This window comes from Asparagus officinalis, chromosome 4, assembly GCF_001876935.1.
Source record: "Asparagus officinalis chromosome 4, Aspof.V1, whole genome shotgun sequence".
Lineage (NCBI taxonomy): Eukaryota > Viridiplantae > Streptophyta > Magnoliopsida > Asparagales > Asparagaceae > Asparagus > Asparagus officinalis.
This window is the reverse complement of record NC_033797.1, coordinates 79,616,735-79,634,391: the sequence shown is the minus strand read 5'-3', so window position 1 is coordinate 79,634,391 and position 17,657 is coordinate 79,616,735. Positions and strand designations below refer to the sequence as shown.

Below are 17,657 nucleotides of genomic sequence, written 5' to 3'. Positions count from 1 at the left end.
AGACATTGAAAGAAATCATACAAAATAGCTAGAGACACTAACCAAGTATAATAATTCATCTCAAATTACAGCATAGTTCCGCATGGAAAGGAAGTGGTTATTAAGCTTAGAAACATTTAGCAAATTCAGTCAACAAAAAGGGCTAACCTTTGCAATGGCACGGAATGTATCTAAAACCTTCGCAATAGTCAGAGGCTGAGGCTTGAACATCACTTTCTGCGAAGACCTGCTCGCTTTTGCAACGAGCCCCAAATCTCCCAATTCCTGTCACCAAACAGCATCTCAAAACCCCCAAACAGTTTTTTCAGAAACCCAGTACCATTACGATCGAGAAAGCAAAACAACCACAGTTACCTTTAGCTGCTTCTTGACGTGCTCTTCCCTCCTCCCATAAGCCTCAGATAGCGCCTTAATGAGCGAAGCGTCCCCAATTCCAAGCTCAAGCCCCTCATGAGGGGGAGCGATCCTGTTTGCCGAGAGATAAACAGTCGCAAGAAGATCCCCAGGCGTCGTAGCGATCACGGTCCTGAACACATTGGCCAAGATCTCGGTGATCACGATTCGACCCGACTCGTTGGAGATGAGCTCGAGAGCGCGGGCGAGGAACAAGAACGGGACTGGATCGCCGTCCCTCCACGTGGCGGCGGATCTAGGGTCGAAATCGGCGCTCTTCTTCTTCAGCTCGAGGGAGAGATCTTTGGGTTTCTCTTGGGGTTCTAGGGTTTTAGATTTCTTTGAAGGGCTAGGGTTATCGGGTTGGGGCTCGGATTGGGAGGAGTTAGGGCTAGGCTTAGGGTTTGGGGTAGGATTGGGGTTCGATTTCTTTTGGGCGGAGCGGGGGCGTTGCCCATGAAGACGTTCGGCGACGGTGCGACGGAGGCGGAGGACATGGCCGGCGGCGGAAGGCGGAGGCAGAGAAGGCGGAGGGAGAGTGAGAGGGGATTTTGGAGGAAGCGTTTAAGAATTAGGAAAGGGCGAGTCGGGATTCTCGAGAGGAGCATGACACTGGGTTTTGGACAGTTTTAAGGGTTTTAGGAGGTCGGGGAGGCGCGAGTTTCTCTCACTTTTTTCTGCCCCTATTTTCAATCGTAATGACACGTATTTTGTAATTTGTGTGCGCCCGGACCAGTTATGAGGTTGGAGGCGGGGTGAACGAGAGAGGATGGTGAATGTGACCCGAGTCAAGTGACTTGCGAGCATATGTTCCATTTATGGTTTTTTTTTTCATTTTATATGCTCAGTTATATTTTGTAACACACCTTGAGTTGGTCAAAATTGACATGTTAATATCATTTTTTTTGCGAACGTAAAAAAATTCATCTAAAAGTTTCTTTCACTTTTTCCCTTGCTTTCTTTCATGACAATAGTATTAACATGTATTTTGATAAGTTTCTTTCATTTTCCCCCCTCGTTTTCTTTCATGACAATAGTAATACATGTATTTTGATAATTTGTTTGTGCCCGGACCATAATGGAAAGGGGGTTAGTTATGGGAGGTTTGAGGCGGGGTGGATGAGAGAGGTACTTGAGTCATATGATGTGAATGTAAAATAAATAAGCGAATTTTCCATTTATACTATTTTCTTTATTTCGGCTAAATAGCACTTAAATACCTTGGTGCTTCACTTATTTAGCATTTATGCATCCTCAATTGTATTTAGTAGCACACTTTGAGTTGGTCAAAATTGGCATGTTAATACCCTTTATTTTGCAGATGTGAAAATTTTCATCTGAAAGTTTACATATAATATTTTTATATTAATATGTTAATTTTAGATGTTTTTAAAAATTAATATTTATTAAAGTACTGTTAAACCTGCCCCTAGTCCTGATTTGAATGTGTACTAATTTAATTTTAAAAATAAAATTTGGAAAGGTTTAACAGTGAATTCGATAAATTTAATAGACAGAAATTTATAAAATTAGCATATGAATATTTTATGTGAACTTTCGGATAAAATTTTCACATTTGCGAAACAGAGAGTCTTAACGTGTTAATTTTGATCGACTTAGGGTATATAAATGCTACGAAGTACAATTGATGATACGTAAGTGCCAAGCGAGTGAAACTTTAAGGTATTTAAGTGTTATTTTAACTTTTTATTTCGTCGTATAGTATTCTATTGTTATAATATAGTTTTTAAAATATCGCTAATATTGAGGTAGATGTAGGCTGTCTAAAACTCACAATGAATAGCTGACCCCTATCAAGCTCCGACAAGGGAAGTCACAATCAGACGACTTTCTAATCACTGCATCCGCAACTTCACAATCGCCACAAACACGACCTCATTTCTGAGATGATTGATTTTGATGGCTGCGACAACAGCACGACTAATATTATATTAGCAATTATTGGAGATGCTGATGAGCAGTGTAATGATTTTAGAAATGAAAGGTTGGACTTAGTTGGTGAGTTGCTTGGTAGAGAGCTGTGGGCAAATATCCATCTAAAGACACTATGGATGTTGATTCCCGTCAAGTTCCTACAACGAAAGCTACAATCAAATAGCTTTCGCGCCGATAATCGAAAGTGGGTGAGTTGCTTGGTAGAGAGCTGTGGGCAAATGTTCATCTTCAAAACACTATGGATGTTGATTCCCGTCAAGCTCTCACAATGAAAGCTACAATCAAATAGCTTTCGGGTCGACAATCGAAAGCGGCAAATAGAGGACTTTTCACGTAAATCGAGAAGAGTTACAATTCAACGACACTTCCGACAACTGATGAAAACTCTATTCAGCAGTCTTCACAATCTACAGTGAAAGCTACAATCTGACAACTTTCATACCCTACAACAGCTAAAGCCAGGATTACTGAACAACGGTCCTCGCAACGCTTCACAGAAGAAGTTACAAGTCAAAAAGCTCCTTCTGAAACGCGGATGTCATCCCCGCGTTACAAATATGGAAAGGCAGGCGACCCCTGCGTTTCCAAGCAGGCAACAAGCTAAACGCGAGTGACCCTCGCGTTCAATGGTGTTCAGCTAACACCCAACCTCGCGTCTCAATTCTAAGAGGCGAAGTTGGGTGCTAAACGCCAGATTGGGCGTTTGACTCGTTCAAACACGAGTTGAACGGTTTCAGAACCGTTTATCCCACGATCTGAGGGATTTTCGCCCACGTAGGAGCGGATATAGGGGTCAGTTACAACCTCCTATCCCCCTATAAAAGCTCAACGAACCCAACAGAGCAAGGGGTTGGATTTTTGGCATCTGAACCACACAGGTTGGATTCTAAATATCTAAACCGTACAGGTTGGAGATTTTCAGTTTTAAAACAGAAGAGTTAGCAAAGATCAGATCGAGAAGATCTCAACCACTCAGGTTTGGCTATTCAACAGCAGCAGCGAAATCCTTGGAGATAGGATTTTTGAATCAAGCTCAGAAGATAAAATCTGAGAGGATTCTTCAACAACAGAATAACAGCTTGATCATTAACCGAATTTTCGGTTCCAACAACTCTATTCACAGAGTTCAAACTCGTTCAGAGTTCTAAAACTCATTCAGAGTTATTCATAAAACTTTCCACGAAAGTTCATCGTTCCCACGATAAAAGACGGTCGGATCGTCAACGGAGAGCAAATTCGACGCGAGCAATCGAAGGAGGCATTCCATCGCTACCGTGAAGAACCCAGCTTTAAACAAAGGAGAGAATCAAATTCGTTCTCTTCTCTTTTGTAATCAAGTTGTAATCGGAATCAAAGAAATACAAGTCAATTTTCTTTATTCTTTTCATTGCAATTTTTCCTACATACAAAATATGGCGACTCTGCTGGGGACTAGCTTTTCCGACGAAGAAGTGGTGGCGCAGTCCGACGTCCACCTCAGGGGAATGACAATAAAAATTCTCATCGTAGAGTTTGATCAAGCTAAGTACGAGGAAGCCTTATCCTCAGGATCGCTTAGCCCCAAGGCTAAGCACGATGTCCGCGAGACCTCCAAGAAGGTCAATTCTGTTGTCGAAGTGCCGAAGAAAGCCCTCTCCTTCGGCCAAGAACTCAAACTGGCTCTGCTGGCGGAAGATCCCACATCCGCGTCAGCAAGACGTTCTTCAGGCCACAAACGGCCTCTAGAGGAAACGAGTTCTATAAGCGTCAACGACGCTGCTGCTAAGGCTTTGAAACAAGCCAAGAAGAACGCCGCTCGCCGACGGAGAAGATCCATACGACGAGCGCATCTACGTGAAAGCTGACTGTTGGCCCAACGCGAAGATCGCGTTTCTGAAAATCCAACCGAGCCTAGCGTTCCAAAAGAAGAACGCTCACTTCGCGGCAACGAGCCCAACTATGAGCCTCGGCTTATACAGCTGAAACGCGACCCTGAATGGCGCGTTGTTTCTTCAAAACGCAGCCCTCAGAGGGGAGCTGCCAAAACCAAACGCGACCCCCAGGGGCGCGTTCCAATAGAACATGACTCTCAGGAGTCTGTTTCACCAATTAAACGCGACCTTCAGGGGAGCGTTCAACCTAAACGCGACCCTCAGGGGAGCGTTCAACCTAAACGCGACCCTCAGGGGCGCGTTCAACATAAACACGACCCTCAGGGGTCAGATTCATCATTTAAACGTAGGCCTCGGCCTAATGTTTTCAAAGCTAAACGCGACCCTCGCGTTATCCTTCAAGAACGCGATCTTCAAGAGGTCCGCCAGGTTCAGAAGAATCAGCGTGGCTTCAAAATCCAAGTTCAACGAGAACCAATTTCACCTACCCAAGGGCAGAGGGTTCCATCTCCGCCTCCAAGCCCGGGGAAAGTTTCCTCCCAAGTTTCCGACCTGCGGGAATTGTTGTCGAGAGGAAAACCAACAATACAAGCAGCTCACTCATGTCAATGTGAGAGGCTGATTTCAGCAGTCCTGTCAGAATGCCCTTGTTGTGCATCCACACCGTGACAGTCCGTATTCGACAGGTTGACGAACATCGTTAGGCCTGCCAAACGACAACGCCGCTACAGAAAGAAGACAGCTGAAGCGGAATACCCTCAGGTCACTATCAATATGATCGGCCGAGGGAAAGCTTCGCATACTGACTCCGATGAGTCGCAAGAGAGTCATCCCCCGACTGTCCGAGAAATTTGTGACCAGTTCGAAGGAGTATATCAGAATACTCGAACTCGGACAGGAGCTATTCGCCCGGTTAACTATCAAAAGTTAGCCAAAGGCATTACAACAAGTGATGAACATTAGGCAATAGCCGAATCTCAATCTTCGAGCTCTGTCAGAGTACAAGAAGTTTCTGCTTACATGACGGGAAACCCCGAGGACATAGCTAAAAGAGTGGACGAACATCATGTCATGCTCCAGGCACAGCAGGAGACACTTCTCCAGTTAAAGGATATGTTGGCCCAGCTCCTTGCTGAAAAAGGCCAAAAGCCTGAATCTTCCCGGAGGACTACTTCAAAGGGAAAGCAAAAAGCGACCGAACATTCGGATCGTGAGACTCACCACCTAGGATCCTCTTCCGAAGGTGAGAGAGAGATGGGGAAAGAACTGCACCCTCAATCTACCAAGGTGGATGAACTGGAAGCTCGCCTCAACGCAATCGCCAACCGAAGTGAGCTCCGTGAAGAGGGAGTAGTGCGGCCTTACCCTGCTGAGTGGGATACAGCTCCCTACCCACCGAAATTTAAGGCCCCTACCTTACAACCGTTTGATGGCACAGGATCGCCAAATCAACACATCTACTACTTCAAGTCCCAAACTGGGGATGTGGTAGCAAATGACGCCATCCTGATGCGCTTGTTTATCAGCACTCTTAAAGGTGTCGCTTTCGAATGGTTCATGAAGCTGCCTGCTGGATCTATTCAGAAATGGGTAGACCTGGAAAGGCTGTTCTTGGCCAGGTTCTTTGAGGACGATACGGATGTCTCAGTCCCAACTCTTCTCGCCACTAAGCAAAGGAAAGAAGAGTCCATCAAGGCCTATGTGGAGAGATTCCACAGCATGGCATTACGATGCCCCTCAAGTATGACCCAATCAACTCTGGTTGAAACTTGCAGGCACAACCTGCAGACCCAGCTCCTTGCTCAAATGGGGGTGGCAGAATGTCGCTCCTGGAGACAACTAGTTTCACAAGGAGAACAAGCTGAAGAGATAGTGGCACGAGTCAAAGCTGAAGAAGTGCCACAACCCAAGCCGCAACAGCAACGCAATCAGCAAAATGCCCAGCGGTCTAATTGAAAAGAGACTTTGGCAGCCGACTACACGCGAGTACCACCGCCGAATAAGCAAGGCAAGGCGCCAAATCAGCAAAGAGCGCCCAAGCAGTATTCGTTCAAAGAGGAGCATGTGGATACCTTATTCCAATTGCTTCGAAAGAACAACAAGCTGCAATTACCTGAGATCAGGAAGCCGGATGAAGCAGGGAAAGTAGATGACCCCAACTATTGTCGTTATCACAGATTCCTTGGACATCCTACCAAAAAGTGCTATGTCTTCAAAGACATCTTGCAGAATTTGGTGAATGCTAATGTACTCACCTTGAAGCCGGAGCAGAAGACCGTATCAACTAATATGATAGCGGTCCAATTCGGTGACTTTCCCCCGGTGGTAACGGCGAACGGCGTCGTTCCCATTCGCAAGGGAGAAATGCACCTGAAGAATGTTGACCCGCATAGTCAGAAAGACAGGGGGTTAGTACCCCTCACTACCCAAAAAGGGGAAATCATGTGGGTCCACCCTGATCTGCTAAGAGATCAACAATGGACAAGCACCTCGTCCAAAAAGAAGGGAGGCAAGGCTAAGTCTTCCAACATGATTAGCCCCTCCATTGCTGAGAATGATGACTACCTCAAACCTCTTACTGATTCAGAAGAGGAGAGGATTGCCCTGGCAGCATACCCAGGAGACAACCCAGGCACTCGGTCAGGAAAAGCTTACTTGAGGGATTACGGCCAGAACGCTCCAAAAGTTGAAGAGCAGCCCCAAGACGCTGGGGGTTCTGCCCCGAAAAAGCCAGTGGACAAAGGAAAACAGAAGGAGCTCCGATTCAACAGAAATCTCCACCAAGAATCTGGAGAGTCGAGCGCGCAGCTGGCCAACATACCGGCCAGAATTACGCTATATGAGCTCCTAAGGTTGTCCAAATCCACCAAGGAAGCTCTAATTGAAGCTTTGAAGAATACGGAGAGCTTCATTACTCAAGTAACTTCGACTCCCGAAGCCTCTGAAGATCAACTTTGTCTGCAATGCCTACAAGCAGCGGGAAGTCTACCATGCATATCATTCACACAGGAAGACATGCAGGTCAAACACGAACATGACCGACCACTATACTACACAGGGTATATTGGATCCTCTGAAATTAGTCGTGTTCAAGTTGACCCAGGCTCAGCGCTCAGCATCATGCCCTACAGGGTCATGCAGGTCTTAGGGATTCCGATGCACCGATTGCACACCACCCAGACTACTATTTTTGGGTTCAATGCAAACAGCACCCGACCCCTGGGAAAGATCAAGCTCAGATGCCAGATCGGAGATCTTAAGTCTGAAGTAGCATGCTACATCATAGATGCAGACACGTCCTACAATCTTTTGCTAGGACGACCATGGATACATGCAAACCGCATTGTCCCATCTACTTTGCATCAGGTTATGAAGTACGCCAATGACAAGGGCGAAGTCAGAACCTTGATCGCAGAGAAATACCCCTTCCGAGGAGTAGAAAACTTCCACACCGACTCTGTCTTCTATTTGGAATCCCAAGAGAAAGAAGATGTGGACAGCGGTAACGAAGCTGACATCGAGCCAGATCCTGATGAAGATTGTCCTTGGGAATTAAACTTTGATGTAACGGGTCAGGGTGAGAGTAATAATGATGTACCGAGTGAGGGCGAGTGGTGCATTAATGAAGATTTCATTTTAGCGTACTTGTCTGATGTCTCTCCTAAAAATGAACAAATAGAGAATGATTCTAGTGCAGGTACCAACCCATGGCACATACTGTGCACAGAGGCGTCGCTCACCTTGCCAATTCAGTCATCCTTCGCTTCAGATGAAGAAGTGGAGGACGCACAGAAGGCTTTCTTCAAAGTCCCATCCAAAAGGAAAGGGCAGAAGCCGATCTGTTTTGGTAAAGTCAAACCCGAACAACTCAAACGAGCAAGTTCAGAGGAAGACGACGGAGTTCCCTAATTCCATTACCACGAACCCAATTCTATATACTTAATGAAACGAATGGGGGTATAACTTTAATGAGAAACAGGGCTTGAACTTCGGGAAAGGAAGACGAACCCCGATCCGGATGTCTCTCACTCCTGAAGGAAAACCTTCGGATTATTATCAAAAAACCGGAAGAGGAGTGGGTTACGTTACACCTCCCCCTGCTTCAGAAAACGAAATCAGTAATTACCTGCGTCACGACCATTCATCTGGAACATCTTCATACAAGTCCGACGTCAGTGTTGGACCTTTCTTTAAAAACCTGACTGTGAACATGGTTTCAACTAGTCATCCAGATGAAGACGCAGGGGGTGACGAGGAGTTGATGGAATCGACCAATGATCCTTGGATCAAACGTCTCAATATCTTGTGGGATATGCGATTCGAACAACGCGTACCACCCACTGAAGATAAAGTGATCCAGGTCAACATGGGAGATGAACATGATCCTAAGCCCATATTCATAGCTAAAGACTTGTCATCATCCGAAAAAGAGGACCTTATATCTCTCATCCGAGAATATATAGATGTCTTCGCTTGGAACTATGAAGATATGCCTGGCCTTGACCCGAAGGTTGCCATGCACCGTCTCAACATTGATCCGGACGCAAAACCCGTTAAACAACAACAACGTAGGTTTCGTCCAGAGATCATGGAATCAATTGAGTCAGAAGTTAAAAAGCTTATAGACTCAGGTTTTGTTAGGGAAGAGCAGCACCCAGACTGGGTGGCCAACATTATTTCAGTTCCCAAAAAGAATAGTAAGGTTCGGATATGCATCGATTTCCACGATCTCAATGCCGCTTGTCCGAAAGACGAATTCCCGCTTCCTATCACGGATGTTATGATTGACAACACATGCAGGTATGAAAGGATGTCTTTCATGGACGAGTTCTCCGGGTACAATCAGATCAAGATGTACCCGGACGATGAAAAGCATACTGCTTTTAGAACACCGCTGGGGGTATATTGCTACACAGTGATGCCCTTCGGCCTGAAGAATGCAGGTGCAACTTATCAACGTGCAATGAACACCATCTTCCATGAACACTTACGAAAGAAGATTGAGTGCTACGTTGATGACATAGCGGTAAAGAGCCAATGCAAAGACGATCATCTTGCAGATCTGAAGACAATGTTCGAAATCATGCGAGCACATCAGCTGAAGATGAATCCGACAAAATCATTTCTCGGAGTTTCAAGTGGAAAATTCTTGGGATTTATTGTCACATCCAAAGGAATCTCTCTTGACCCAGAAAAAGTGCGTGCCATCCAAGACATGCCACCTCCGAAGAATCTCAAAGAGCTCAGAGGTTTGCAAGGCAAACTGGCCTACATTCGAAGATTTATATCAAATCTATCAGGGCGTTGCCAACCTTTCTCTAAGCTTATGAAGAAAGGAATATCCTTTGTTTGGGATGCGGAATGTCAAAGAGCATTCGAGGAGATTAAGAAATATCTAACTCAACCACCAGTTCTCATGGCCCCGATATCAGGAAAACCATTCCTGTTATATGTGAGAGCCATGGACCATTCCCTTGGAGCTTTGTTGGCCCAGAACAACGATCAGGGTCAAGAACAAGCCATCTATTACCTGAGCCGGACTATGATGGGAGCCGAACATCGGTACAATCCGGTCGAAAAAGAATGTCTCGCTTTGGTATTCGCAATTCAAAAGATGCGACATTACCTAGTTGGACAGACAATTCACGTCATTTCCAAAGTAAATCCTTTGAGAGTACTGATGACGAAACCATCATCTCTGAATTGCCGGCTTGCAAAATGGGCCATTCTCTTGTCACAGTACGACATGCAGTTCATGCCCCAAAAGGCGGTCAAGGGTCAAGCACTGGCAGACTTCTTAGCCGTTAGCTGATCATCCAGTATCGGGAGCATCTAAGTTGTATGAAGAATTACCTGACGAAGTCGCCGAAGCTTGCGCTACTCAAGAAGCTACGCAAGTGTGGAAGTTATTCTTCGACGGTGCATCCAGAGCAAATCCTCATGGAGCAATCACCATGGGAGTAGGAGTAGTATTAATCTCTCCGAACGGCCATATAATTCCCAGAGGATTCTCCTTAATCGAACCTTGCACTAACAACGTAGCCGAGTATAATGCTCTGCTATTGGGAATGCAATTTGCTGAAGAACTCAATGTTCGACACCTTGAGGCTTACGGTGACTCCCAACTCATCGTTAATCAGGTCCGAGGAGAATACGAAGTTCGTCATGAGGATTTGATCCCGTACTACCTCGCAGTGCTAGAGCAAGCTCAAAAGTTTGAAGGTTTCTTCATCGAATATATACCACGAGCTCAGAATGCTTATGCAGATGCTCTAGCCTCCTTGGCAACCTCATTAGCATTGCCACCGAAGACTGAAACAACAATTCCAGTCGCGGGATGGAAACTATACTTTTCTAAAATTCCTACAGAAGAAAACTCAGACGATACACCGTCAGGAGAAGTCTGTACAACCTCTATAGAGTTTGAATCCAGGGATTGGCGATTCCCGTATATCGACTATGCCGTATATGGAATTCTACCAGAAGATCCTAAGGAAGCGGCCTCTATCAAACGAAAGGCCCTCCGATTCTATTACGACGCAGTCTCTCAAGTCCTGTATCGTAAATCGCATGATGGAGTTTTGCTTCGATGCCTCTCTCGGAAGGAAGCAAAAGAGGCCCTCAAGGAAGCTCACGGCGGAATGTGTGGAGCTCATCAGCCTGGAGCTAAATTAGGAGATCGCCTCCGACGCATCGGCTATTATTGGCCGAAGATGTTTTCAGACGCGGTTGACTATGCTAAACGTTGTCACGCGTGCCAAATTCATGGGAATTTCATCCACCAAGCACCAGGAAACTTACACCCTACATCGGCGACTTGGCCATTCGAAATGTGGGGTATGGATATCGTCGGACCGATTTCCCCTCCGACGTCCAAGGGACACCGGTTCATTTTAGCCGTAACCGACTATTTCTCCAAATGGGCGGAGGCCATCCCGTTGAAAGAAGTCAAGACTTCAAACGTGATCAAGTTTATCAAACATCACGTCATCTATCGCTTTGGAGTCCCAAGACGAATAGTTCACGACAACGGGACACAATTCGTCAGCTTTGGGTTTCAGAGATTCTGTGACAAATTTAGAATCCAAAGTGTTGCATCCACGACATATTATCCACCAGCAAATGGTCTTGCAGAAGCTTTTAACAAAACCATAGTGAAGCTTCTCAAAAAGTTTGTTTCTAAAAGCCGACGGATTGGGATGAAAGACTTGGTGAATGTCTGTGGGCTTACCGCACTACGGTAAGGACCTCTACAAGAGCCACACATTTTTCTTTGGTATACGGCTACGAGGCTGTATTGCTATTGGAAATCCAGATTCCTTCTCTGAGAGTCGCTATCACAACTGGACTAACAGAAGAAGAAAAGCATCAACGACGTCTGCAAGAACTTGAAGCCTTAGACGACAAGCGACTTCAAGCTCAACAACAAATAGAGTTGTATCAAGCCCGTATTTCCAAAGCCTACAACAAAAAGGTTAAGGAACGGATTTTCAAGAAAGGCGATTTAGTTTTAGCCAACAGACGACCCATGGTGATGACACACAAAACCAAAGGGAAGTTCAATCCTAAATGGGAAGGGCCCTTCGTAATAGAATCAGTCTATTCGAACGGAGCATACCGCCTCATTAACCAAGAAGGAGATAGGCTCATGATGCCAATTAATGGGAAATTCCTTAAAAGATACTTCCCGTAAATCATGCGGCCCCCTAAACCCCAGCTAAATCAGGCTGGGGGTTGCCCATTTTATAGTGTAATTCTGTTTTATATTTCGTCACGTTAACACTACACCTCTGACGACTATAATTTGCTGGAATTATTCTAATAAATGATAAAGAGAATTTCGATAGTATTAGCATTATTCTCTATTGTTTTGAGCCAGATTTCAGCAAAAGAGACAATAAAGGGCAAAACGATATCATTTTCATTCAATGTTGTTAATCTAAACACAAAATGATGACAAACAAAATGAAAAAGATACAAAATTCCTTAGCCAAGAACAGGTCAAGAGCTAAACATCAGGCTTCATTAACTTGAGGGTTTTTAGCCTAGACTTGAAGGCAGAAAGTTTCTCCCGGTGAGCCGCTTGGACTTGTCCCTCGATCTCCTTTCTGAGTTCTGCTTCAATAGGAAGGGTAGCAACAATGTCCTTACGAGCCCGCTCAGCCGCGTGGAGTGTACGACAAAATTTAGTATAAATTTGGCCACTTTGATGCTCAAGCTTTTTTCTGACATCCTCATAGTGGGCCAATTGGGCTTTCTTCTGGTCCAACTCGGCCTCTAATCGAGCGATAGTCTCTTCGATACCACGGATATCAGAAGCAACACCTTTGATTTTAGCATATGTTGCAGAGTGCCGCTTCCTTAAAGCTGATATGTGGGCCTTTTTATCAAACAGGTCCTTGCGAAGAGTCCCTGGGTGATGCGCCCTCGAGATTATCGCCAAGGAAAGAGCTGGCTCCACTTCAGAGTCTAGATTGGTGTGCTGTAGCTCCCTGAAAACTGCTAATTCTGCCATCAAAAGAGTGATTCCCCCTTGGTTGTGCTCAGTCCAGGATGCATCCCCTTTAGCTTTGATGTCGTCCAAACATTGGCTCAAGATAGATTCACAGTCTTCAAGAGAAGCCCCCTCAACACTGACAATATTAATAATTATTTGCTTCCAACGTTCCAGTTCATCAATCGATTTCTTCAGAGCCCGCGAGTGTGGAGGAGGAAGGGTTAGATAGATTAAAATCGTATGTTCGTCCTGAACAGGTGGTGGAGCAATTCAGAAGAAGGGCCCTCTCCAGCTCTATCGTCCTCAGGAATCGAAGGAATCGATTGGGGAATTTCGTCCTCTCTGTCAATTAAACGCTCAACGAGCGCAGACTTCATCGAGTCCCCCATTAATTTGGCATTTTTGGAATTTTTGTCCATGACAGGTATCCGCTTACGAATTCTCCTGTCATACTCACCTTGTTCAGTAGCAGAAAGAGTTTTCTTACCCGATCTTAAAGAACGAGGTGTAGGAATGGGCTCTTCTGCAGGAATCTCCTCAGTTGTCTTTTCTTCGGGAGAATCATCAATTGGCTTTCCCTCTTCAATTCCCGTAGGAACCTCTTCTTCAGAAGGTTCTATGGTGGATAAGTCCTTAGGAGCTTCAACGGCTCCGGTCGCTACCTGTTCACAAGATAGGTACTCTTCCATCCCTGGTAGACGAGTACTCGCAGAACCGCTCCGTGAACGATACAATTCCCGAATCTCGTTTATACATGAAGTATAAACGTCATATTCCGGAATCTGAGAAGCTTTGACAAACCACTGACAGAAATCCATAACAGTAGAACAGCCGGGCGGTGAGTTGGGTAAAGTGAATTGCGCATGGGTTCCCCCGGCGGAGAAGAAGTACCATGCACGAGCTCCTTCATACAAATTCCCAATCTGAGCTAACGTTGGGTTAGGATTACCAACATAGAGTTGGTCATACCCAAACTGTCTGGCGAACCATGAAGGCATGTAAGGTTCGATTATGCACTTCTCTCGCGAGCGATAGACCAGGTAGCCCAACCTGATCATAAGAAGCTAGCTGAATGTACCCTCTTCCAAAGAAGACGAGCCTTCAAAAAGCAAATCCATGAAGCGAGCATCCTCCACATCAGCTCCGTTAAAGTTAGGAGCATAGCAGAAAACCCGGTAATTATCTTCCCGGGATAGAAGCTGTCGAGCCCTGACTATATAAGAACTAGTCCACGTGGCCGACTCCAATCTTTGTACGAAGGGAGTATAAGCATCATCCCCTTCATGCACTCCCGTCATCAAGGAAGGGCAATGCAACACGAACCAGGCCACTAAATATGTATATGGCATTGGTACACGTGGTTGAGGAGCCTTCCCAGCTTTCTTCTTAGTAACTTTGACTCCTGAAGCACTGAGAAGTTCTGAAGTCAATACCCTCAGGCCGTTCTGGATACAGCCAACCATAGCAGTAAGGAGACTCACAGGTCTCCCATGCGCTAGCAAAACAGCTGGGTACACAACCTCAGCTAATATTGATTCTATTGGTCTTGACGGTACCACACACCGCTTCAACCAAATCATGAAGAAGCCTGCAAGTAGAGCCGTGTCAGAGATAGGAACTGTGGCTTGGTAGTGAAAACTTTCAAACTCGGCACCAGCTTCAAAATCATCCTCTGCATGCTCTGTCTTATAGGTAGCACTGGAAGCTGTAATTCGAGCTTTGGCATCCTTACGAGAGATCACAGCAACCCGAGATACGGCTACATCTTTCCGGTTTAAATTCTGAAAGAGGTAGTCTGCCCACGTGGTATGCATAATGCCCCCTCCACGCATCCCAAAGACTTGGGCACATATGTGGAAGTGGCACATCAGCTCCCAGAAAGTAGCATAAATTTCCGGGTGCGCCACCTTCAGTAAGGAAAGCTCCTCGGTGGTGGGGATAAACTCCTCGTAGGGCGTTTTTCCAAGCGACAGCCCCGACACTGCCTGCATTTCATGAAGAGCAAAACCTAACTCTCCAGCAGGCGTGAAGAATGTGCAGCTGTCAGGGTTATATTTCTCCAACATAGCGAAAAAATTGTGAAGGCTCTGTACGACTCCCCGTTGTGTAGCTAACACAGGAACTGTAAAACCCGATTGAGCGAGCGAGTCCTTAAGCTCCTCAAGAACAAAGTCAACCATGGGGGTCCACCAACCTCCTTCTCCAGAACAGACCCACCCAGGGGACCTGAACGCCTGGGTAGAGAATCCACCCTGAGTTGCAAGGAATTGGCGGATAAAAATGTTCGCTGGGCGTGGTACCTCCGGAACCAGCTCTTTCTTCTCAAACAAACCAGGTTTTAACCCCTTGAGTTGTTCCCCGATTTGTGTACGAGCTCGTTGACCAAATCCAAGCGACACGTTCTCCTTCTCCTTTACTATGTCGAAGGTCAAACCCCGACGGCAGCTCACATTCAAAAAGTAGGAGAGAGGGTACATCCTCTTCATGTTTGGGAGAAATAAAGAGCGATTATCAGCTCTCCACAGCAGCTTCGAATCTTCCACATATGTGAGATGGTCATCGACTGGTATGCGATCTCCAAATATGAATGCTGGTTTGGAAAACTGGGCATGACCAACAGGGGTCTCCAAGTCCAAGTCAGTTATCAAAATCCTAAGAGTAGAGCATCGAGGGAATTTAATCATTTCTGCTCTTTCCGAATCAGGAAAAGTACACAATGGAATCCTGTTCTGAAGACTGAATAATTCATTCGAGTCAGGTCCACCAATATATCCGAAATAGTGCTCTTGTGAAAGTGGCACGTTTGAGAGAAGCATTGCACAATCAAAAGTAGAAGTTAGCAGCTAGAAGCGAGCTATCGACATAAAGACATAGTCAGAAACACAAAGGGTTAAAGTCTCGTCCCCAACGCGAAGGTCAAACCTCGCGTCAGAAATCTCCAACGCGAGGGTCGAATCCCGCGTCAGAAGCCTCAAACGCGAGAGTCAACCTCGTGTTGAAAAACTTGAACGCGAGGGTCGAGACCCACATAGGATCCCAACCCCGCGTTTTCATTGAGTTAAAACGAGTCATCTTCCTCGTTATCCAGAACCCATTTAGGGTTTTCAGAGAACTTGCCAAGGCAAGTTATTTCAGTCAGCACTCACCACGACAAGGAGGCCCCTGCAGCGGCGATGTTGATGGCAAGGTTCCCGCACGAGCAAGAGCACCGCTAGCGTTCTCAGCCGACGGCATGTCGGAAGTCGCCTCAGCGACTTTCTTGGAGTTTGAATCCCTTCTCCGAGGCGCCATTGATGCAGTTGATCGGAGGAAGATCCCTTGAACGAGGGAGACGAAGCTCGTCGGAGATCTCGCCGTAGCCAAACGAGAGTTCTCGTTCTTGGAAATAGCCGAAAGTCTTGAAAGCCAATTGACTTTTGACGTGACCATTCAGGTCTATTTATAACAGCCGTCAAGCTGTTAAGATAGCACGGGATTCTAGGAGTGAATCCCAACGATCTCCAAAACGCGAAGTTCATAGCCGCGTTCAAATTTTCCAAGTGCAAAGCTCAGGCTAGCGCCACGAAGGCCCGAACCTCGCGTTTCAAACATCAAACGCGAAGGTCACCTCAGCGTTGCAATTCTTCTAAATAAAGAATTTGCACTTGTGCCTTCAAACATGACATTTTTTTCCTCAAAGTCATGAGCCCTCTCAGCAGAGTGTTAGTCAAAACCTCTATATCTCTTCAGCAGAATCTAAATTCTTATTGGGTTAATACTACACCCCAGAATCCACTTATCAATTCTCATTAATAGAATGATAAGTCTCTAACTCATTGTCAATTTATTAGCTCTCCTCAGCAGAGCAATAAATAACCTGCTTTCAGCGGGTTAACAAAATTCCCCAAAACCTTGTTCAAATCACAAGTATCACAATTCATCGCTCCGATGGTAAAACACTTAGCAGTTCTCCCCAGTGAGACGCCATAATATCCTTCCCCCACAGTTGTCACGTTAAAATTACACATCTGACAAAATCAACTTATCGATTCTCGTCAATAGAGCGATAAGTCCTCAAAATTGCCCTGATCGCAATATTCCAGTTGTCACGTTAAAATCACACTTCTGACAAAATCAACTTATCGATTCTCGTCAACAGAACGATAAGTCCTCGAAATTGCCCTGGTCGCAATATTCCAGTTGTCACGTTAAAATTACACCTCTGACAAAATCAACTTATCGATTCTCGTCATAGAACGATAAGTCTTCAAAATTGCCCAGATCGTAATAATTCCCCTGCCAAGTTGAAACTATACCTCTGGCACTTATCGATTTCTTTCAGTGTTCAAAGCAAGAAATAACACAGGAAGAATTCTACTAGTCAACCCCATTATGGGAATATTCATCCTCAGCAGTTTAAAACTTTCTAGAGTTATCTTAAACGATAATAAAGAGAGTTTTCTGCACCAGAACCATTGTGGAGATCTATTCTAAGTCAGGAATACATCTCACGCATTTCCCATGACTTGTGTTTAAAATCAAAACATAATAAATGCAAGAGACAATGAGAAGTCAATATCACTTTTTATTCAGAAACCAAAAAGAAGTGATACAAAGCTGTTCTTAAGCAAAAGAATAGTACAAGTTCAAGTCAAAAGAAGCAAGTTGAGTTTTGGCATCAGAGAGCTTCTCCTCATGATTGGCTCGCACAACAGCTTCAGCTCTTCTCCACAGCTCATCCTCAGTGGGTGCCACTTCAGCGGCTGCCTCCTTCTTCGCTCTTTCAAGAGCCTGAGCTTCCTTACGGTAGTTCAAAAGAGTGTCTGCGAGGGTATTAACAACAGCTTCTTCGTGAGAAAGCTCGGCCTTCAACCTTAACACCTCCGCCTCAGCTTCGACAAGTTTCGTGCGAATGAGGTCCAAAGAAGCAGTTGAGAGCTCCAGTTCTTTTTGTCTCATAT

At 45.5% G+C, this 17,657-nt stretch overlaps 1 protein-coding gene across 1 annotated transcript in view; it reads right to left on the bottom strand.

The window, feature by feature from the left end:
- The window catches only part of LOC109838972, a 21,657-nt gene extending 5,511 nt beyond the window's left edge, over positions 1-16,146 (bottom strand). Inside the window, exons 1-5 of the mRNA XM_020407402.1 lie at positions 15,864-16,146; positions 12,973-13,174; positions 12,491-12,853; positions 355-466; positions 148-264 (exon numbers count right to left, since the gene is read on the bottom strand). Coding sequence (XP_020262991.1) covers positions 148-264; positions 355-466; positions 12,491-12,853; positions 12,973-13,174; positions 15,864-16,146 — 1,077 coding nt within the window. The remainder of the gene's footprint in view (positions 1-147; positions 265-354; positions 467-12,490; positions 12,854-12,972; positions 13,175-15,863) is intronic.